The following is a 24,956-nucleotide window of genomic DNA, read 5'->3' on the forward strand; positions in this document are numbered from 1 at the left end:
CAGATCTCTCCACAGACATTTGGTAAACCAGAAGGGAGTAGCATGATATATTCAACATGCTGAATGGGAAAAATCTGCAGCCAAGAATTCTCTATCCAGGAAAGCTATCATTCAGGTTAGAAGGCGAGATAGAGTTTTCCAGACAAACAAAAACTAAAGAGGTTTGTAACCACTAAACCAGCCTTGCAAGAAATGTTAAAGAGGACTATTTAAGTGAGAATTAAAGACCAGAAACGACAAAGACTAGAAAGAAACAAAGAAAATCTCCAGAAACAACAACAAAACAAGTATTACAATGACAAAAATACCTATCTATCAATAACCACTCTGAATGTAAATGGACTTAATTGCTCCAATCAAAACACACAGGGTGTCAGAATGGATAAAAAGAATAAGACCCATCTCTATACTGCCTATAAGAGACTCATTTTAGACATAAAGACATCTGCAGATTAAAAGTGAGGGGATAGAGAAACATTTATCATGCAAATGGACATCCCAAACAAGCCAGAGTAGCTATACTTATGTCAGACAAACTAAATTGTAAGACAAAGACTGTAGCAAGAGATGAATAAGGGTACTATATCATAATAAAGGGGTCTAGCCAACAAGATCTAAACACCCAAATGTGTAAAACAATAACAAACATAAAGAAACTAATTGATAACAATTCAATAATAGTACGGGACTTTAACATCCCACTTACATCAATGGACAGATGACCTAAACAGAAAATCAACAAGGAAACGATGGCTTTGAGTGACACAGTGAACCAGATGGACTTAACAGATATATTCAGAACATTTCATCCTAAAGCAGCAGAATACACATTCAAGTGCACATGGGACACCCTCCAAAATAGATGACACACTGGGTCACAAATCAAGCCTCAACATGTACAACATGATTGCGATCATACCATGCATATTTTTCTACCACAATGCTATGAAACTTGAAGTCAATCACAAGAAAAAGTTTGGAAAGACCACAAATACAAGGAGGTAAAAGAAAGTCTTACTAAAGAATGAATAAATCAACCAGAAAATTATAGAAGAAATAAAAAATACATGGAAAAAATGAAAACACGACAGTCCAAAACCTTTGAGATGAAGCAAAAGGTCCTAAAAGGGAAGTATATACGAATACAGGCCTACCTCAAGAAGCAAGAAAAATCTCAAATACATAACCTAACCTTACACCTAAAGGAGCTAGAAGAAGAACAACAAACAAAGGATAAAGCAAGGAGAAGGGAAATAATAAATATTAGAGCAGAAATAAATGATATACAAACAAAAATAAAAACAGCAAAATACATCAATGAAACTAGAAGCTGGTTCTTTGAAAAAAAATAAAAAAAATTGATAACCCCCTAGCCAGACTTATCAAAAAGAAAATAGAAAGGATCCAATTAAATGAAATCACAAATGAGAGATGAGAAATAACAACCAATAAATACCACATAAATACAATTATAAGAGAATAATATAAATTATATGCCTACAAATTGGACAATCTGGAATAAATGGATAAATTCCTAGAAACATATGAGCTATCAAAATTGAAAGAGGAAGAAATAGAAAACTTAAATGGACCAATAACAAGTGAAGAAATGTAATCAGTAATAAAAAATCTCCCAACAAACAAAAGTCTGGGACTATATGGATTGCCAGGGGAACTCTACCGACATTTAAAGAAGAGTTAACACCTACTCTTCTCAAACTATTCTAAAAAATAGAAATGGAAGGAAAACTTCCAAACTCATTCTATGAAACCAGCATTATATTTATTCCAAAACCAAAGACTCCACTCAAAAAGAGAACTAGAGGCCAATATCCCTGATGAACATGGATGCAAAATTTCTCAGCAAAATACTAGCAAATTGAATCCAACAGTACATTAAAAGAATCATTCAGCAGGGTGAAGTGGGATTTATTTCCAGACTGCAAGGGTGTTTCAATATTTACAAATCAATCAATGTTGATACACCACATTAATAAAAGAAAAGATAAGAAGCATATTATCCTGTCAATAAATGCAGAAAAAGAATTTGAGAAAAAACAGCAGTCATTCTTTATAAAATCCCCCAGCAAAGTAGGGATAGAGGGAACATACCTCAACATAATAAAGGACATGTATGAAAAACTCACAGCTAATATCATCCTCAATGGAAAAAACTGAGAGCTTTTTCTCTAAAGTCAGGCACAGGACAGGGATGTCCACTCTCACCACTGTCATTTAACATAGTACTAGAAGTCCTACCCTCACCAATCAGATGACGACAACAACAACAACTAAATAAATAAATAAATAAATGGCATCTAAATCAGCAAGAAAGAAGTCAAACTTTCACTATTTGCAGATGCCATGATACTCTCTATAGAAACCCAAAAGACTCCACCAAAAAATTGCTAGAACTGGTACAGGAATTCAATAAATTCACAGGATACAAAATTAACATATAGAAATCTGCTGCATTTCTATAAAGCAATAAATAATGAAGCAGTAGAAGGAGAAATCAAGGAACCAATCCCTTTTATAATTCCACCCAAAATGATAAGATATATAGAAATAAACCTAACCAAAGAGGTGAAAGATCCATACTCTGAAAACTATAAAACACTGATGAAAGAAATTGAAGATGACACAAATGGAAAAACACTCCATACTCTTGGATTGGAAGAACAAATATCATTAAAATGTCTATGCTACACAAAGCAATCTACACATTTATTTTTTTAATATTTATTTTTGAGAGAGAGAAAGAGCGAGTGCAAGTGGGGGACAGGCAGAGAGAGGGAGACACAGAATGTGAAGCAGGCTCCAGGCTCTGAGCTGTCAGCACAGAGCCTGATGCGGGGCCCTAACTCACAAACCGTGAGATCATGACCTAAGCCGTAGTTGGACGCTTAACCAACTGAGCCACCCAGGCATCCCCAATCTACACATTTAATGCAATTCTTATCAAAATACCATAAGAATTTTTCACAGGCCTATAACAAACAATCCTAAAATTTGCATGGAACCCCAAAAGACCATGAATAACCAGAACAATCTTTAAAAAGCAAAGCAAAGCCAGAGGCATCACAATTCTGGACTTCAAGTTATATTGCAAACTGTCGTGATCAAGACAGTATGGTACTGGCATAAAAACAGACACATAGATCAATGGAACACAATAGAAAACCCAGAAATGGACACACAACTACATAGTCAATTAATGTTCAACAAAGCAGAAAGAATACCCATTGGGGGAAAAAAGTATCTTTAACACATCGTGTTAGGAAAACTGGAGAGCAACATGCAAAGAATGAAACTGGCTCACTTTCTTAAACCATAAAAAGAATAAATTCAAAATGAATGGAATACCTAAATGTGAGATAGAAACCGTCAAAATCCTAGAGAAGAACACAGGCAGTAACCTCTTTGACATCGCCCATAGCAACTTCTTACTAGATATGTCTCCTGAGTCAAGGGAAACAAGCACCGAAATAAACTCTTGGGACTTCATGAAGATAAAAACTCCTGCATAGCAAAGGAAACAATCAACAAAACTAAAAGGCAGCCTTCAGAATGGGAGATTATATTTTCATATAACATATTGGATATAGGGTTAGTATCTAAAATCTACATAGAACTTATCAAACTCAACATCCCAAAACAAATAATCAAGTTAAGAAATGGGCAGAAGACATGAATAGACATTTTTCCAAAGCAGACATCCAGATGGCTGACACTTGAAAAGATGCTCAACATCACTTACCATCAGGGGAATGCAAATCAAAACTCCAATGAGAGATCATCTTACCCCTGTCAGAATGGCTAAAATTAACAACATAGGAAACAACAAGTGTTGGCGAGGATGCAGAGAAAGGGCAACACTCTTGCACTGTTGTTGAGTGCACCCACTCTGGAAAACAGTATGCACGTTCCTCAAAAAGTTAGAAATAGAGCTACTATACAAGCCATCAACTGCCCTACGAAGTATTTACCCGAAAGATACAAAAAAGATACTGATTTGAAGGGATACATGCACCCCAATGTTTATAGCAGCATTAACAACAATAGCAAAATTATGAAAAGAGCACAAATGTCCATTGACTGATGAATAGGTAAAGAAGAGTTGGTATATATTACTCAGCCAATAAAAAATAACGAAATCTTGCCACTTACAACAATGTGGATAGAGCTAAAGGGTATATGCTACGTGAAATAAGTCAGTCAGAGAAAGACAAATACCTTATGACTTCATACATATGTGGCATTAAAAAAAACAAAACAGATGAACATAGGGAGGAAAAAAGAGAGGCAAACCAGAAAACAGACACTTAACGATAGAGAACAAACTGAAGGTTACTAGGTGGGAGATGGGCAGGGGGATGGGTTACATGGGTGATGAGTATTAAGGATGGAACTTGTTATGATGACTACTGGATGTTGTATGTAAGTGATGAGTCACTAATTTCTACACTTGAAACTAATATTATACTGTATGTTAACTAACTGGAATTTCAATAAAAACTTGAAAAGAAAAAGAAAAGGAAAAAATGCCAACACACCACAACAACATTTAATTATAAAATTTTAAAATTGCTAAATCTGACTTAATAAAAGTAGGGATTTCTGTTTTTCATAAGATACTATCAGGAAAATAAATAAGAGGTAGGCTATGAAGAAAAATTTCAGAATACATGTATTTAACAAAGCTCACATATGTAGAAAAAATAAAGTGCTTCCACAAATAACTTTAAAGAAGGAAAACCTCAATTTTTAAAATGGGTAGAGAATTGAAGAGACACATGAGAAAAGAGGAAACCAAAATGGACCATAAGCACATGGACAGGTCACAAACATTTTCACTGTTTAGGGTAACGCAAATAAAGACCACAATGACTACCACTGCACAGATACCACAAGGGGAAAAAAAAAGGCCAAAATCAACACTTGGAGAGGACTCTCTTATTTTGAACTCTCTTATATTGCTGATGGAATTGTAAAATAGTATAACTTTTAAAAAATGTTAGTATAGGGGTGCCTGGGTGGCTCAGTTGGTTAAGCATCCAACTTTGGTGCAAGTCATGATGTGATGTTTCATGGGTTCGAGCCCCGCATCAGGGTCTGTGCTGATGGCTCAGAACCTGGAGCCTGTTTCAGATTCTGTGTTTCTCTCTCTCTCTCTCTGCCCTCCCCTGCTCATGCTCTGTCTCTCTCTGTCTTTCAAAAATAAAAAAATGTTAAAAAAATTTTTTTAAAATGTTAGTATTGAGGAAGCATGGAAGATGGCAGTGTAGGAGGAGGCTGGGCTCACCTTGTCCTGCTGATCACTTAGATTCCACCCACATCTGCCTAAATAACCCAGAAAAATGCCAGAAGACTAGCAGAATGGACTCTCCAGAGCCAAGCTTAGACAGGAGGCCCACAGAAGCAGGTAGGAAGGGCAGAGAGGTGGTGTGCACTACAAGGACTGGTGGGAGGGAGCTGGGGCAGTGGAGAGGCAGCCCGCTGGGCAAGGCAGAGCCCCTTGCAAAAGCGGAGGGGCTGGACACCGTGAATTCTGACAGCCAGCGGGACTTAACATCTGGAATGTTAAAAGTCAACAGCTTTGCTCTCGGAGAGTGGGGAGGGTGAGAGGACACAGGGAAGGAGAGTTGTTGAGCTGCAGAAGGACAGAGTTCAGCTCAGTGGGGAAACAAAGGTGCTGGCAAGCGCCATTTCCCTCTCCCATCCCCCAGCCAAAATTCCAAAGCGAGCTACTTCCTGTCACTGAACTTGCTTGCACCTTGCAAACACCCAACGCTGTGCTTCTGTGGATCCATCCCTCCAACGGGCCTGCCTCCCTCCCAGTGCTGCAGGGCTGCTCCAGCAGGGGACTACCCATTGCAAAGCTAGCTAAGCCTGTCGCTCCTGCCACTGTGTAGCAGTGGATCCACCCAGGCTAATATGCCCTTGGCCAGATCCCATTGAAGCAGCACCACAAACCTGGCAGTGTGCAAGTAGCAAAGACAGGGACCACACCACTCCACACTGAGTCCTGCCCCTGGGAGAGGGGAAGAGAAGGTACACACCAGTCTGACTGTGGCCCCAGCAGTGGACTGGGGGACACAGTGGGTCTGACTGCAGCCCTGCCCACCAACACATGTTACTCCTGACAGCAGAGGGGAAGTGCTCTGCAGTTTGGAGCTACCATAGGGACTACCGAAAATGATGAAACAGAAGAATTCTCCTCAAAAGAAACTCCAGGAAACGGCAACAGCTAATGAATTGATCAAAAATGATTTAAGCAATATAATGGAACAAGAATTTAGAATAAGAGTCATAAAATTAATCACTGGGCTTGAGAAAAGTATAAAGGACAGCAGAGAATCTATTGCTTCAGAGATCAAGGGACTAAGAAATAGTCATGAGGAGCTAAAAAATGCTATAAAGGAGGTGCAAAATAAAATGGAGGTGGCCATAACATGGATTGAAGAGGCAGAGGAGAGAATAGGTGAATTAGAAGATAAAATGATGGAAAAAGAGGAAGCTGAGAAAAAGAGAGATAAAAAAATTCAGGAGTATGAGGGGAGAATTGGAGAACTAAGTGATGCAATCAAATGGAACAATATCCATATCATAGGAATTCCAGAAGAAGAAGAAAAAGGGGCTGAAGGTGTACTTGAACAAATCATAGCTGAGAACTTCCCTGATCTGGGGAAGGAAAAAGGCATTGAAATTCAAGAGACACAGAGAACTCCCTTCAGATGTAACTTGAATCGATCTTCTGCATGACATATCAGAGTGACACTGGCAAAATACAAGGATAAAGAGAAAATTCTGAAAGCAGCTAGTGATAAACAGGCCCTAACTTACAAAGGTAGACACATAAGAGTAATGGCAGACCTATCAACTGAAACTTGGCAGGCCAGAAAGGAATGGCAGGAAATCTTCAATGTGATGAACAGAAAACATATATAGCTGAGAATCCTTTATCCAGCAAGTCTGTCATTCAGAATAGAAGGACAGATAAAGGTTTTCCCAAACAAACAAAAACTGAAAGAATTAATCACCACTAAATCAGCCCTACAAGAGATCCTAAGGGGGACTCTGTGAGTGAAAAGTTGCAAGGACCACAAAGTACCAGAGACATAACTACAAGCCTGAAACCTACAGGTGTCACAATGACTCTAAACCCATATCTTACAGTAATAACACTGAATGTAAATGGACTAAAAGCTCCAACCAAAAGAAATAGGGTATCAGAATGGATAAAAAAAAAATAAGACCATCTATTTGCTCTCTACAAGAGACTCATTGTAGAGTGTAGGACACTCTGAAAGTGTAGGACACTTTCAGATTGAAAGTGAGGGGATGGAGAACTATCTATTACGCTACTGGAAGTCAAAAGAAAGCTAGAGTAGCCATACTTATATCAGACAAACTAGACTTTATGTTAAAGGCTGTAACAAGAGATGAAGAAGGGCATTATATAATAATTACAGGGTCTATTCTTCAGGAAGAGCTAACAATTATAAATGTCTATGTGCCGAATATGGGAACCCCCAAATATGTAAAACAATTAATCACAAACATAAGCAACCTTATTGATAAGAATGTGGTAATTGCAGGGGACTTTAATACTCCACTTACAACAATCTAGACACAGGATCAATAAACAAACAAGGGCCCTGAATGATACATTGGATCAGATGGACTTGACAGATTGATTTAGAACTCTGCATTCCAAAAAACAGAATATACTTTCTTCTCGAGTGCACATGGAACATTCTCCAAGATAGATCACATACTGGGTCACAAAACAGCCCTTTTAAGTATAAAACAATTGATATCATACCATGCACACTTTCAGACCACAATGCTATGAAACTTGAAATCAACCACAGGAAAAAGTCTCGAAAACCTCCAAAAGCATGGAGGTTAACGAACACCCTACTAAAGAATGAATGGGTCAACTAGGCAATTAGAGAAGAAATTTAAAAATATATGGAAACAAATTAAAATGAAAATACAACAATCCAAACGCTTTGGGATGCAGTGAAGGCAGTCCTGAGAGGAAAATACATTGCAATCCAGCCCTATCTCAAGAAACAAGAAAAATCCCAAATACAAAATCTAACAGCACACCTAAAGGAAATAGAAGCAGAACAGCAAAGACACCCCAAACTCAGCAGAAGAAGAGAAATAATAAAGATCAGAGCAGAAAAAAAAACAATATAGAATTAAAAAACCATAGAGCAGTTCAATAAAACCAAGAGTTGTTTTTCTGAGAAAATAAATAAAATTGATAAACCTCTAGCCAGGCTTCTCAAAAAGAAAATGGAGATGACCCAAACAGATAAAATCATGAATGAAAATGGAATTATTACAACCAATCCCTCAGAGATACAAGCAATTATCAGGGAATACTATGAAAAATTATATGCCAAAAAACTGGACAACCTGGAAGAAATGGACAAATTCCTAAGCACCGACCCACTTCCAAAACTCAAACAGGAAGAAATAGAAAACTTGAACAGACCCATAACCAGTGAAGAAATTGAATCAGCTTTCAAAAATCTCCCAACAAGTAAGAGTCCAGGACCAGATGGCTTCCCTGGGGAATTCTATCAGACATTTAAAACAGAGATAACACCTATCCTTCTCAAGCTGTTACAAAAAGTAGAAAGGGAAGGAAAACTTCCAGACTCATTCTATGAATCCAGCATTACTTTGATTCCCAAAGCAGGCAGAGACCCCGCAAAAAAAGAGAACCACAGGCTATTACCCCTGGTGAATATGGATGCAAAAATTCTCAACAAGATACTAGCAAATCAAATTCAACAGCATATAAAAATAATTATTCACCATGATCAAGTGGGATTCATTGCTGGGCTTCAGCTCTGGTCCAACATTCACAAATCAATCAATGTGATACATCACATTAATAAAAAAAATTAAAAACCACATGATCCTGTCAATTGATGCACGATGCAGAAAAAGCATTTGACAAAATTCAGCATCCTTTCTTAATAAAAACACTCAAGAAAGTTGGGATAGAAGAAACATACTTAAACATCATAAAAGCCACTTATGAAAACCCCCCAGCTAATATCATCCTCAATGGGGAAAAACTGAGAGCTTTCCCCTGAGATCAGGAACATGACAGGGATGTCCACTCTCACTGCTGTTGTATAAAATAGTGTTGGAAGTTCTAGCATCAGCAATCAGACAACAAAAGGAAATCAAAGGCATCAAAATTGGCAAAGATGAAGTCAAGCATTCACTTTTTGCAGATGACATGATATTATACATGGAAAACCCAACAGACTCCACCAAAAGTCTGCTAGAACTGATACATGAATTCAGGAAGGTTGCACGATACAAAATCAATGTACAGAAATCAGTTGCATACTTATACACTAATAATGAAGCAACAGAAATACAAATAAAGAAACTGATCCCATTTACAATTGCACCAAGAAGCATAAAATACCTAGGAATAAACGTAACCAAAGATGTAAAAGATCTGTATGCTGAAAAGTATAGAAAGCTTATGAAGGAAATTGAAGAAAATACAAAGAAATGGAAAAACATTCCGTGCTCATGGATTAGAAGAATAAATATTGTTAAAACGTCAGTATTACCCAAAGCAATCTACACATTCAATGCAATCCCAATCAAAATTGCACCAGCATTCTTCTCAAAGCTGGAACAAGCAATCCTAAAATTTGTATGGAACCACAAAAGACCCCGAATAGCCAAGGTAATATTGAAGAAGAATATCAAAGTGGGAGGCATCACAATCCCAGACTTTAGCCTCTACTACAAAGCTGTAATCATCAAGACAGTATGGTATTCGCACAAAAACACACCAATAGACCAATGGAATAGAATAGAGACTCCAGTATTAGAACCACAGAAGTATGGCCAACTAATCTTCGACAAACCAGGAAAGAATATCCAATGGAAAAAAGACAGTCTCTTTAACATATGGTGCTGGGAGAACTGGACAGAATGCAGAAGAATGAAACTAGACCACTGTCTTACACCATTCACAAAAACAAACTCAAAATGGATAAAGGACGTAAATGTGAGACAGGAAACCATCAAAACCCTAGAGGAGAAAGTAGGAAAACACCTCTCTGACCTCAGCCTCAGCAATTTTTTACTTGACACATCCCCAAAGGCAAGAGAATTAAAAGCAAAAATAAGTCTCTTGGGACCTCATGAAGATAAAAAGCTTCTGCACTGCAAAGGAAACAACCCACAAAACTAAAAGGCAACTGAGGGAATGGGAAAAGATATTTGCAAATGACTTATGAGACAAAGGGCTAGTATCCAAAATCTATAAAGAGCTCACCAAACTCCACACCCAAAAAACAAATAGTCCAGTGAAGAAATGGGACGAAGGCATGAATAGACACTTCTCTAAAGAAGACATCCAGATGGCCAACAGGCAAGTGAAAAGATGCTCAATGTCACTCCTCATCAGGGAAATACAAATCAAAACCACACTGAGATATCACCTCACACCAGTCAGAGTGACTAAAATGAAGAAATAAGGAGAATATAGATGCTGGAGAGGATGTGGAAAAACAGGAACCCTCTTGCACTGTTGGTGGGAATGCAAACTGGTGCAGCCGTTCTGGAAAACAGTGTGGAGGTTCCTCAAAAAATTAAAAATAGACCTACCCTATGACCCAGCAATAGCACTGCTAGGAATTTACCCAAGGGATACAGGAGGGCTGATGCATAGGGGCACTTGTACCCCAATGTTTATAGCACCATTCTCAACAATAGCCAAATTATGGAAAGAGCCTAAATGTCGATCAACTGAGGAATGGATAAAGAAATTGTGGTTTATATACACAATGGAATACTACGTGGCAATGAGAAAGAATGAAGTCTGGCCTTTTGTAGCAACGTGGATGGAACTGGAGAGTATTATGCTACGTGAAATATGTCATACAGAGAAAGACAGATACCATATGTTTTCGCTCTTTTGTGGATCCTGAGAAAGTTAACAGAGGACCATGGGGGAGGAGAAGGGGAAAAAATAGTTACAGAGAAGGAGGAGGAAAACTATAAGAGACTCTTAAAGACTGAGAATAAACTGAAAGTTGATGGGGGTGGGAGGGGGGGAAAGTAGGTGATGGGCATTGAGGAGGGCACCTATTGGGATGAGCACTTGTGTTGTATGGAAACCAATTTGACAATAAATTTCATATTAAAAAGAAATAATTTATATCATTGAGTAAAAATGAATACTCATGAAATCAAATAACATTTGTCAAATCAAATAACATTTGACAGTGAATTCAAATATACAGTGTGATCAACCCCATTACATTTTTTTTATATTTTAGAAGAATAAAATTTATTATTTAAAGTTTGAGTTTTCTTATATTTTTCACTTAAAATTAATTGAGCATATACTGTATTTCATGTACTTTTACAGGTTCTGAGAATGCATAGGCAAATTTAGCTGAGATAAAGTCCTCAGACTGTCACACTAGCAAGTAGGAATAAGAACATCACAGCCAATGCCTGAGTCTAAAATTATATTAATCATGTAAATCATACCTGGCCTTCTCCATGAAATTTTCTCAGGTTAACAAACCATAAGAAAAATGAGCTCTGAGAGATAACAGATAAATGGAAGCTCAACACTAAACCAGTTGTTCCAAAATTTAAAAGGGCATCCGAATCTCTGATGACCACTTTTAAATGAGTATTTCTGGGCCCAGTCAGGAATCTGAATTTGGTTTAGTTTTATTTGGTTTGGTAACATCCAAGATAACTTTAGGCAGCTAGTTCTAGGACCATACTTGAGGAAATACTGACTTCCACAAAAGAGGCAAGTGTCTAACAACCGGTGGTAATAGGCTCCATTTTCTCCTTCATTCATCTTCACTTCTAACTTGTGGGAAAATATGAGTGATTCAAAGTTTATTGTGGCTTTTATTTCCAGCTGCACTTGAAAGCACAAAAGGGAAAATAAGTTTCTCATCTGATAAGATTCACAGACAATATCTTTAAGACAGTTGCAAAAATTAAACCAGAGAAATAAAATGTAGTTAGTATGTTTGCCTGAGGCATGTTTTATTTTTAAAATGATACTTAAAAAATCAACCTCATTCACCCTCTTAAGAGAAACTAAAGACAGGGAAAGAATGTCTGGGAAAAGGCCATGACTATAAATGACCTGTTGGAAAATGATAAACATTTTTAATTACTACCGTGTTTTATCAAGTTTTCTGTATCTCCAAATCCATGGGAGCATGACCAGTATTTTATGTTTAAAAAATATACTTCCATAAATTATTTTAATAATTTTATACTTAGATATGATCATATTTGTTTTCTAAACAATCTTTCTTTTTGAAACTACTATTTTCTTGCTGTCATCCTCAATTTTTTAATTTTGAGGTTGTTGAGAAGAGAGCTAATTTAATTGAGTAAACTGCTATATCACATTTTGGTGCCCTGTTGAGCACATAAACATTTTCTATATGGAATCAACTCTTACACCATTAGAAGTTTATAAAATATGTTCACTTTGTACAAGCTGTATAAAGATCAATGTAAAGACCAATGAAAATATTTACATAACCATCCCACTTTTAAATACACTTACATCAGCATTCCTATTTTACCTAACTCTTGGCTTCCATTCACAAATATGCTTTAAAACTTTAAAATCTCTACATCTAATTTTAAAATTAAACCTATTTTTTTAGATATTTTAATGTTTATTTATTTTTGAGAGAGAGAGAGAGAGACAGAGCATGAGCAGGGGAGGGGCAGAGAGAGTGGAAGACACAGAATCTGAAGCAGGCTCCAGGCTCTGAGCTGTCAGCACAGAGCCCATCACAGTGCTCCAACTCACGAACTGCAGGACCATGACCTGAGCTGGATTTTATGCTTAACCAACTGAGCCACCCAGGTGCCCTAAAAATTCAACTTATTTTTGAGAAAATATGATTCCAAGATGTTGAAAGTACAAGTGACATATAAGCTAACAGAGTTATATTATGGGGCCTACTTAATGCTGACTTGTGAGATATGCCAAAAAAATGGAATGGTTAAGCTTTCATTAGAATTAGAATATGGCACATCTAAAACAATGGTTGCAATTCACTTTGGGGAGTAAGCCACTCCTAGATGTCAGATTTTGTGATGTTTTTTAGCATGATGGACAAAATACCTAGAGAATTCCTATGTAAGGCCATATCTTAAAGCCTAAGTGATGTCACCATGAGTAATAATGGAAATTTGAGACATAAGATATTATATGAGTGTATGGGCCTCTGTAAATGGGTTAGCAGTGATTGCATTACATAAAACAGTCCTGAAGGTAATCTTAACCTACATCATTTCCCAGACTTAACACTGAGATACTATTCAGGACCTTGAAGCAATACAAGATCTCACGCATTTCAAAGCAATTACAACTAACACTCAAGGAGTAAGCTGATCACCTTGTAGGAACTGGTACAATAATTCATACATAATGTTTTTAAATTTGTAGAAATAACAAAGCCACATGACTCATGACTCTAGTGAAAATGCCACTTTTTCAATTGCCATAGTTTCGGTTTAAAGTAGAGTACTTCCTCTAAAGATTCAGTCATTTTATGGTTGTCTCATATTTATGCCAAAAAGAAAAAAATCATAGCAACCACTCAATGAGAGCATGCATTTATCAAGGGTCAAATTCAGTGGAATGTTAGTTCTTTAAATTACTGTAATGATTTTGTTTTCAAAAATGGACCAATAAAGGTGGAAGAGATAAAGCATCCTTTTTATGTCAAGATATCATTGCTATTCTCAGTACTACACACAGTACTATGCTGAACAACTATTTGGGAATTAATATGATGAATATCTAATTTTACTGTACTAACATTACTGAAAGTGAGTGGAAATGTGCATGATCTTACTGAAATCTTTAGTGCAAAGTAAGACATAGCTTGTTTCATTCATTATTTGAAACAGATTTTCTAACATTGAGTTTAAAATTAGTTTCTAACATTGGGTTTAAAATTAGTTTTAGGTGTTCAAGTTTTCTATGATGTTTTGCTCTAATCTGAAACATCTCTGTCATGTTTTGTTCTATCTAACTGCCATTGAAAGTGGCATATCCTCCATTTATAACTCACTTTATTTCCCAAGACACTCCTAAGAGACTTCAGGCTAAGGTCAAAGGTGAGAAACATATCCATGTGCAGAATATAATTGGTAGTTATTTCTAAATTTGATTTTTAATATAGGAATTTCCCCCTCAAAACACACCAAGGATAGCACTTAAAATATAATTTTCCTTACATCTAGTCAGGAACACTAGGTTTGATCAAGTAAATAAATTGGAGCTCAAATGTACTGGGGATTTTTAAAAAGTGATGATTCTAACTCTAATTTTTAAATTATCCAACTGAGTACCTTTTTGAGGAAAATATATCAAGAAAATAGACTTTCTATATGTTTTATATGTTTCAAGACTCCCTTTCCCATACTTAAATCATCATTATTTCTCCTCACAATAATCACAGCTATATATTCTGTTCCATGTGTAGTGTATGGTTAGTACTTAAGGATTGGGCTAGAATATTTGTACAAATCAATTATAAATTGAAACAAGTTTAAAAACCGCTCCTGACACCTCATGCCTCATTAGGATGGGCACTACCACAAAAACAAAAACAAAAACAAAAACAAAAACAAAAACAAAAACAAAAACAAAAACAGAAGCGAAACAGAAAATAACGAATGTTGGCAAGGATGTTGAGAAATTGGAACACTTGTGTACTATTGGTAGGAATGTATAATGGTACAGCCATAATGGAAAACAGAAATTAAAAACAGAATCACCATAAGATTCAGCATGTTTACTTCTGGGCATATATACAAAAGAATTGAAATAAGTGTCTGGAACAGATATTGGCAAACCCATGTTCATAGCAGCATAATTCACAATAGCCAAGAAGTGGAAGCAAACCAGGTGTCCATCAACAGATGGATGGATCAATAAAATGTGATATATACATACAGTGGGATATTATTCAGCCTTTAAAATGAAGAAAACTTTACACATGTTACAACATGGATGAAACTTGAGAAAATTCTTTTACATGAAATAAGCCAGTTACAAAAAAGATAAATATTGTATGATTCCACTTCTATGAGGTATCTAGAATAGTCAAACTCAGAGAAAGTAGACTGGTGGTTACCAGGGGCTGGGTAAAAAATGGGAAATTGTTAGGTATAAAGTTTTAATTTTGCAAGATGAAATAGTCTTGGAGACAGTTGTACAATGTGAATATACTTGACACTATAGAACTGTACATTTAAAAATGTGTAAGATGGTAAAGTTTATGTTATGTGTATTTTACCACAATTGGAAAAACAATTTTAAGTCATAAAATAAAAGCCCTGGGTGCCTGGGTGACTCAGTCTGTTGAGTGGCCAACTCTTGTTTTTGGCTCAGGTCATGATCCCAGGGTCGTGAGATAGAGCGCTACATTGGGCTCCATGCTGAACGTGAAGCCTGCTTAACATGCTCTCTCTCTCTCTCTCTCTCTCTCTCTCTCTGTGCCACTCTCCTCCGCTTGTACTCTCTCTCTCTCTCAAATTACAAACAACAGAAAAAGCCCCTGATCATTAAGAAGGCAATTAAGGAAATATTTACATTCTTATTATTTCTGGAGCCACAGTCAGTCTAGCATAATGATGCCCAAATAGTCTTTTTAAAAAAGTGATTTAAATATTATGAGTTTTTAAAAAGTTAAAATAGTGAATAAAAACAAAGGATTATTTATCATCCCTGGGAGTATCTATGAGCCAAACACCTTTGCTTAGGGCAATATTCATAAAGACCAGAGGAAAAGAAAGAAGAGAACTCCTTTAGGCATGACATATGAGGGTATCCCAGAATTTGCTCTGGCTTGTGATAAATATATACATAGCAAATCAAAGTACAAGATACCCTATTTTAAGAAATCCCATTTTCTACACAAATGAAATAGGGCATAATTTATCACATTCTGAAGATATCCTTTAATATTCTTTGAAATAAGGGATTCCATTACATCACTTAGCTTTTATTTGAAGACTAAAGTACGTGTCTCAGAAGTAGAGACAGTGGTGATGTGTTAGAAACCACTGCCAATTGGAAATCAATCCATTATAAGGATGACACTTCTGAAATTATAATGTAAGTCAATGGGGGAATATATGATTCAGTTTTCAAAAATGTGCTTCATGTACAAATGTCAAGAAATGCATCCATTATATAAAATGGGGTCTAGTTTTAGCCATATGAAGCATAATTCAAAAACAAAAACCACACACAACCCTATATCTCTGGGTTAGTAAAGAAAGGGAAACAAAAACGAGCCATTTCTGAGGTGCTAGAGGATGTTAGTTGATGAATTTACTAGGAGCCTAGAGGAAACTAAAGTTGCTGCCTTCTGACTGGAACATTCAAGTTTATCATTTGTGTGTAACATAAAAGGGCAATTTAGATGTTAAAATTTAATCAACATGAAACATTAATGCCTTAGGTTGAAACAGAGGATGGCACAATAATGGCATTAGAAAGGGTGAAAATAGCACCATTACTCTCATTGACATCATCAATGTGTTTGCTTCAGTGAACTGTACCCTCCAAAATGGAAAAACAAAAAAGCAATTTGTAAGGAAGGTATCATCAATACTTAGCTTTCTTCTTGCCCAACTCTAGAATGACCTATATTCTACAAAGGACACAAAAACACTTCTAACCAAAATATAAATTTCTTTATTTAAAACAGCAACATTTGGTATATTTCCTTTATCTTTTTTTAGTTAATGTGATTGCAGTAGGTGAATTTAAAAGTTGTTCATTACTGCATGAAAAGATGAAATATTACTTTTTGGGGACCACTAAGTAGTATTTAATATTCACTAAACAAACATTCATTTGTCCATCTACCTAGAAGTCATTAATTACATACTATGTACCAGGAATATAGTAATGCATGTATATATTGATATGCAGACCTATTTAATATATGTGGGTTTGGGAATGGGAACCAGAAGACCTAGCTTCTGAGGTACTACACTGTTCCCTGCCTCTCTCAAGTATCATTTCTACAGAGGTGACTCTTACATTTATATCTCTAGTCCTAACCTCTCTCATGAGCTCCAGATCCATATTTCAAACTACCAACCAGACATTTACATCTAGAAGTTACTTCAAATTCTACAAGGTCAAATTGCAACAGCCCTGTATGTGTGTATGTGCTCCTATGTTCCATACACTCACAATGTACTTTCAAACCAGTATTAGCACTCTGTCTCCATTCTTATTTTTCTTTCCAGATCCAGCTCAAGCATTGTCTCTTCTGGGAGTTGTCCATGACCTTCCCAGGCAGAGTCGTTTGCTATTCCCTCCATATTCTCATTGTGCTTAGTATAACCTTACTAGTGTATTTACCTTTTTTGGTCACTAGTGAATTTTTATAATAAATGAATTAGATGTCTTTCTCCTCTGCTACACCATAAACCTTTAGGGCAGATGCCCTACTTTGTTGTTGTTATCTCATTTGCTTTTTGATTGAATTAATTTGAAAACACTCAAGCAAAATGGTGCTTTTACAAGAAAACTCTGTTTCAGTAGGTTTGAATTGAGACTTGACCAGCTCTCACTTTTCAAATATGTGCAAATGACTGTGGTATGATCCAATATCTGAAAACCACTGAATTAAGCGAGCATCTAGACAAAGATTATCACTACATGATGTTTACGATTAACTCTTGAGGTTTAAGTAAGTATACAATCTCATATAATCAACCCCCTTATCTGAGGGGGATACATTCCAAGACTTGCAGTGGATGCCTGAAACCCCAGGTAGTACTGAACCCTATATACTATGTTTTTTCCTATACATACCTATGACAAAGTTTAATTTATAAGTTAGGTACAGTAAGATATTGACAATGAATAATAAAATAGACCAATTATAACAATTAAGAGATTAACAATGAATAATAAAATAGACCAATTATAACAATTATAAAGTATACTGTAATAAAATTATGTGAATGTGATCTCTCTCAAAATATCTTACTATGCTGTACTCATCCTTTCTCTTCCTGTGACATGAGAGTATAAAATGCCTATGTGATGAGATGAAGTGAGGTAGATGATGTAGGCATTGTGATGTAGCATTAGGCTACCATTGACCTTCTGACACTAAGTCAGAAGGAGGATCATCTGCTTCCTGGCTGTGGTTGAGGGTGAGTAACTGAAACCGAAGAAAGCCAAACCTCAGATAAGAGGGGATACTGTATTGGGTTAAATGTCTGATATGTTATTATAATGATTTCTGGTAATAAAAACAATTTCCTGAGTGGTGCATCAAATCATCCATTTTGAGTTTCAACCTGTACACATTAAAAACATCCTGAATATTAATTAGGATGAATATTTCTTGCCATGAAAAGATGGAATCATTACCTGAAAAAAGATTACAAACCAAACTATACAAAATATTCTCATTTTAGTCGTGACGACATAGATGGGTACATTTATGTAAAGAAAAAAAATCTGGAAAATTATACACTAAGTTGTTAAATAGTAGTAATCTCTGGCTGATAGAAATGAGGTTTTTCTTGTTTTCTTATATTTTGCTTTTTTATATGTCCCACTTTCCACAATGTACACAAAAATTTCCTTGTAAAACTGTAATAATTAAGTAAAAAAGTAATATACCTTTAACAGAATTAGTAGGGATCTGCAGAGGAAAAGAACTAGAATCAGTAGAGGGCTTATATGTATTAGACAGCATGTTACATTCTGGGGATTGAACAATTAGTAATATAAGGCCAGGTTTAGAGAACTTAAGCAACATACCCATGGTGATTCAGTAAGAAAATAATAGACCTGGGATTCAAACCCAGGTTTTTGTGATTCTAAAGTATTATTCCATTTCATCTTGCTGGCCCAGATCCACTATCATCTCTCTATGAAACTGTTAAGTAATCAAAATTTCTGCTGCCCTACCCACATTATTCCATGCTATGAATTGCCATGATCACTACCATGGGGCCTGTTTCAAGATATTCTTCATCCATCAACCTAATCCTTATTACAGTTGCAAATATTCTGGTCAACTAATCTGATAAAATAATTGATGCCAATAAATCATTGTATCAGTAATTTCTCTGGACTTCCCAGTGCCATGTACGTGCAGCTTATTGTGTTAGGTGTTGGGATGACAGAGTTCACATTCAAACTGGGGTACGGAGGGGGTAGTGAGATGCTCACATAGTTCACTGCATTACAATCTAATAACTGCTCTATTAAGATAATAAAAAAAACATTCACTATGGAAGCATGAAAAAGTTAAATGCATACTACTCTGTGATATCACAGAGTTTAAAAGAAAAAAAAAAAAAGGAGGAAGGGCCTATGAAGCAAAGACCATTGCCTGTGCAAAACAACACCTAGCAGTTAAAGACCCCTTCTTCCTAAAGATTAGCCTGTTTCATGGCAACCTCCTGTAATCACATTGCCCTTTTGCTGATGTCACACTTCAAAGCTATGTTTCTCTGGGTTTGCAGCAGGCCAGTAGTGGGAAATAGTTTTAGGCAGCCCTATCAGTAGATCTTAAAATAACATCTCTTAAAGCAAACACCTGTGTCCTATACAGCCTTTCACAGTAGTACGTGTTGTTGTCACTGAACTGCATCCCTGAGCCGCTCACATAGTGACAAGTTTAATGCAGCTGGGTTACCTAAGACTTGCAGAGATTAGGAAGCTGTCAGTAAAACATCCGGGAGGGCTTTGTGAATTATTTTGTAAAATCACTCTAAATTAGTAATTAATGGAAAAATTTTGAAAACTTGTTCAACACTGAGTATAGCTGGAAAAAAAGTCAACCTCTGGAGAATCCAATTTTATCATTAGTGCTAAAGCATATTTAACAGATGAATTTTTTCCAGAGTCCTCATCTCAATTTATTTCACTGGATATCCTTTGTTAGTCAATTCTTTCTTCTCTCTTCAAAAAAATTAGAGATTAATTTATCCAAAGAGAAAAGGTGAAGAACATAAATTTTCAAGTCAGCAATATTTGAGGAGGAATATGTCAATATGTAGCTAGATAAATGGAACTAACATTTTTTAAACATAAATATAAAAACCTATAATACAAATGTTTTCAGACAACCACAATAGGTAATTTGCACATGAAAATATGGATCCCTTGTGTATTTTAAGTGAACTACATTTATGGGTTTCCTGGAGTTCCGGCATCTTTACTTTTTCAATTATTTCATTCACAAGCTACACAATTAATTGTACTTCTGTAGATCACTTTGTCCTTGAAGTAGGACATACTTCAAAATAATTTAACTTCTACATAATATAAATACATACATAATTAGGCTATTTAGTGTTTTTAAAAGGCAAGTTATGTGATTCAGCATCAAAAAAATATATTCTAATTTATGAGAAAGTTAAGAGTGAGTCAATGATGAAGTTAAGGGACAAGCCCAGGAACAAATCTGAGATGTTCTATTTTTTCTTTAAACTCCACCTCATGTAAAAGTGTTATTTCCTCTCAAAATGTTCTTCCAATGTCCCCAAATAATGACCAAATACTATAAAAAACACTCTATACAGACAATGAATATTTTGGTGAAGTTGTTAGGTAACATTTAAAGACGTTTTCAGCAAATAACTATTTTTGGGTAAGGTAAGAAGACAAATTCCTACAAAAAAAGATGCTTCAAAACCAATTTCCAGGAAAAAAAAAACAAACATAGAATGCTTTGAAGAAAACTTCAAATCTAAGTATTTGTAGGTGAAAATATTAAATTCTAGCAACATCGAAAATTTATGCACTTTCCTTTATCTTCTGTCATCCCATATGAAGAAGTTTATGAACAGATAAGCAACATGGCCTGAATGGGAAAGGAATTAGGGCAAAGAAAAAGGGGGATGGGGGACAAAACAGGATCCCATACTATTTAAGAGTAAACTTTTATTTATGTGTTTATGCATTTATTTTTCACAGTCTTGAACATTAGGTCTCCAGAGGGAAATACATTCATTCAGTAAATATTTACTGATTGCCTATGATTTGTTAGGCATTACCAGAGAAATGAGAGAATATAAAGATGACAATTATATTCTCTGCTCTCAAAACAGTTACGACTGAGTTGGAGACACATACATGCACACAAATACAATTTATTGCTATATAACAACTATATAAACCTGTTAAGACAATCTATGTAAACAAAATCTTATTTTTTCTGTATTTCTTAATTCATTTTTAGTACCATTCACTATATTACTTGGTTCAGATTTGCAACTGAACAGCATGTAGTGAACGGACACCAAGGCAGCATCTGAGTGCCAAAACATTTAAGAAAAAACAGACATGCCACAAAACTAATCCAAGGTCAGCACAACCTGGCCAGTTTTGAGGAAGGGCCAATCTTCCTTTTCACTTCCAATATTCTCATATATGGAAAAATACAAACTATTTTTCTTAACATAATATCATTTATATCTGATCCCAAAGGAATTTTCTTCAACCAAATCCCATTTATTTTAATCTCCAGACCATCTTCTTGAAACAAACTTCCTGTGTCCTTGGTAACAGTATATTATTACATTGAGGGCTATAACATCACTACTTTTTAATATATTTCTTCTACTTTAGGTAAGAATCTTTGAAATTCACAAAATAAAATCTTACTAATTTGGACTTTAAACTTAAGCATCCTTTTCAGAAGGAGTAGGGACTGGGATCATTTTTTTGTCCTTTACAGTTTTTCTTGTGTTAACTATTCAGAATTAGAAAATTTAAAATATAATGAAATATAATATTTGGTATTAAAAACAGCAACAGCAAAAATATCCAGTCTATATCTTGGATTGGTATACACTCTCCCCAACCTGCCATACATTCTACATTTTTATACTTAGAATCCCTGCGTTGAATGGTGGCACTTCAACTCTGTGCAAGTTCTTTAAACAACAAGCATTCAAATAAATTCACAAATTTTGATAGTACTAAGGCAAGAAGTGAAAAAATACACATTTGTTTATTTTACAAAGGTCATTAAAAATTAAATAAGGATTGAAGGAGAAAAAGATCAATTGGGTTTTCAGAGTAATTCTGAACATTCAATGAATAAAACCCTTGCATTCTTAAAGTGTTATGACAAACTGAGATTTTGGTACAAAGACAAGATTCTATGAATTTTTTTTTAAGGAGAAAAACTTTTTAAAAAGTATGTTTAGCAACAACAACTTAGAAACTATAAACACCTACGATTACAATTTGCAAATGGAATGTTTGCAAAGTTGATAATGTAGAATTTGGAATATATTTTCCAATTGCAACAATGCTTTATAAAATGATGGCTAACTTTCCAGAACAGATTAGAAACCCTGTTTTTAAGCATGTTCTTAATATACCATCTATCTGCAACGAAAAATAACTAAACACAGTATAATTGCAATACTGACAATGGAAAACAAAGAAAAGGAAAATACACAGAACTCTAAAACCATGACTGCACAGCATTAAAAAGAGAGAATATGTTGGGGCACCTGGGTGGCTCAGTCGGTTGAGCGCCAGACTTCGGCTCATGTCATGATCTCACGGACTGTGAGTTGGAGCCCAGCATCCGGCTCTGTGCTGACAGCTCAGAGCCTGGAGCCTGCTTCACATTCTGTGTCTCCCTCTCTCTCTCTGCCCCTCCCCCGCTCATGCTCTCTCTCTCTCTCTCTCTCTCTCTCTCTCTCTCTCTCTGTCAAAAATAAATAAACATTAAAAAAAAAAGAGAATATGTAACTCAAAAAAGACAACTAAGAGTTAGCCAAAACTCTTTGTAATGTGAATTCAAAAAGATGGTTTGCAAAGGTGTAAAAGGGTATTAAAGCCAAGTTTTGATTGCCTGAAGGACACCTCCCTCTCTCTCATACACTAAGGACAGGCAAATTGGGCACTTTCAACCTGGAAGACAAATGCCACACTGAGTTAAAAAGCACAAAACACAGCGTGAAGAAGAAAGTGAGAGGGGGCTGGAAAGTAAATCTGGGCACTTTGAGAACACATTGGCCATCCTTAGCTCCAGAGGCCTGCATAGTTCCCGTGGAGGCCTGAAGGGAGAGGCCCTCCAGCCACGAAGAGCTTCATCTCAGGCCAGTTGTAGCAGTGGGTGTAGAGCGCGTTGGGGAAATCATCTATACGACCAAAGTAGTTCACCCACAGGTCATCGTGGTTGAGCCAGCCTCTGCCACAGGTGAGCTTGAGCTTCCTTCCTGAGGGCCCAGGACAGGAGTCTGGGCTGCCCGACGCCCTCTCCTCCAGGAACTTCTGGGCACGGATGTCATAAAAGAGCAGGGAGCCATGGCCCGTGCCCACGGTGATGATGTATTGGTAGAAACTCAGCGAGCGCACGCCCATGCCGCCGTCTCGCGAGCACAGGGGTCTGATGTTTTGGTGACCCTGGCGCGGATCTAGGAAGGAGACATGGGACTGAGAGCCAACCGCGTACAGGGACAACTCTTCGCAGTAGGTCAGGCACACATTGTCACGGCAGTAGGGGAGCCTGATGGACAGCAGCCTGGACAGAGTGCTCCGGGCTTTCCACAAGTGGAAGTAGCCGTCCAGGGACACGGCTCCCAGCTCCTGGTTCTTGCCGCTGAAGGCCAAGGCCCGCACCTTGTGGTTAGTGGGGCTGGTGCTGGACCTGGGGATGGTCTCCATGTCCCTCGGACGGATGTGGGTGTACACAGGAAGCCCTGCGTCATTCTGCCAGGAGATGCTGCCATTGAACATATCGGGGTCCATCTGCCACAGAGCCACAGTGCCGTCGCGGGAGCCGCTCACAACCACTGTATCGCTCATCCAGGCGATGGTGAAGATCCAGTCCTTATGGCCGTTGCGGTCGCCCAGGCACACGGGGTCCAGGGTGGGCAGCTGGTAGACGGCCAGGCTGTTGGGGTTCTCTCCCCCGGTGGCCAGAAGCGTCTTGGAGGGACTCAGCTCGATGGCGTGGATGCCGCAGCTCGGCTGGGCCCGGGCCAGCCAGGGCCCCCGGTCCCGCATCAGGGGGATGCGCGTGATTTGCCCCGAGTGCACGTCCACCACGAAGAGGGTGTTACATTTGGTGCCGCACACGACCTGCCTGGCGTTCAGCCACTGCGACGCGAACACCTTGTTGAGGGTGCCCAGGGCCAGCTCGCGCTCCCTCAAGAGTTCGGGCAGCTTCTGCACCGCGTAGCCGGGCAATTCGCCCTTCGAGCCCGACAGCCAGGCGCCGCCCAGAGCGCCCACCTCGCGGTCCATGAGGTAGTGCACCAGCGAGCGCCGCGTCGCCGGCCGCTTCTGCTTCTTAGGCAGCAGCGGCCCCTCTGCGTCCGCCGCGGAGCCCTGAGACGACGAGCTCTCGGCGGGCGCTTTCCGCTTCCTGCTACCTGTTTGCTGCGGGACCATGGTGGGCGGCGGACGAGCGGCCGCGGCGGCGGCAGTGGCATCGGCGGCGGCAGTGGCATCGGCGGCGGTGGCAGTGGCATCGGCTGCGCGGCGGCGGCGGCGGCGGCGGCGGCGGCCGCGGCGGCCGCGGCGCGAGGGACCCGTGTTGGCCGTGGCGGCGGCGGGGACAGCGGCGCCTCCGCGTCAGCGGGGAGCGCGTGCTCTCAGGGGCCAAGAGGCGGGTGCGACCGCAGGGCGTGGAGCCTACCGAGTCCAGAACGCGAGGGCAGGAAAGGAGGCGAGGAGCGCGGACCCACGGGAGCGGAGCGCCGTCCTAGTGAGGCAACTGAGGCGTGGATCTAGGCGAGGGCGGGAAGTGCGGCTGGCGGGGCGGCGGCGAAGCGAACGCCGGCTGGGACCACGCAGGGGGGCCCCTGGTGAGGGGGCGGAGGCAGCGGGAGGCGTGGGCAAGGAGCAAGCAGGCGCAGTGGGAGGGACCGCT

General features: G+C 38.1%; 1 protein-coding gene across 1 annotated transcript; it reads right to left on the reverse strand.

Annotated features, from left to right (window-relative positions):
• Positions 1 to 22,742: 22,742 nt before the first annotated feature.
• LOC125157404 (DDB1- and CUL4-associated factor 12-like protein 2) lies at positions 22,743 to 24,555 on the reverse strand. The gene has a single exon (XM_047844088.1). The coding sequence runs from the start codon at positions 24,473 to 24,475 to the stop codon at positions 23,102 to 23,104; it is 1,374 nt and encodes a 457-aa protein (XP_047700044.1). The 5' UTR covers positions 24,476 to 24,555; the 3' UTR covers positions 22,743 to 23,101.
• Between the last annotated feature and the right edge of the window lie 401 nt (positions 24,556 to 24,956).

This window comes from Prionailurus viverrinus, chromosome X, assembly GCF_022837055.1.
Source record: "Prionailurus viverrinus isolate Anna chromosome X, UM_Priviv_1.0, whole genome shotgun sequence".
In the NCBI taxonomy this organism is placed as follows: Eukaryota; Metazoa; Chordata; class Mammalia; order Carnivora; family Felidae; genus Prionailurus; species Prionailurus viverrinus.

Bases quoted from the DNA above. Each gene is read 5' to 3' on its own strand.
- LOC125157404 (XM_047844088.1), bottom strand. From the start codon at position 24,475: ATGGTCCCGCAGCAAACAGGTAGCAGGAAGCGGAAAGCGCCCGCCGAG.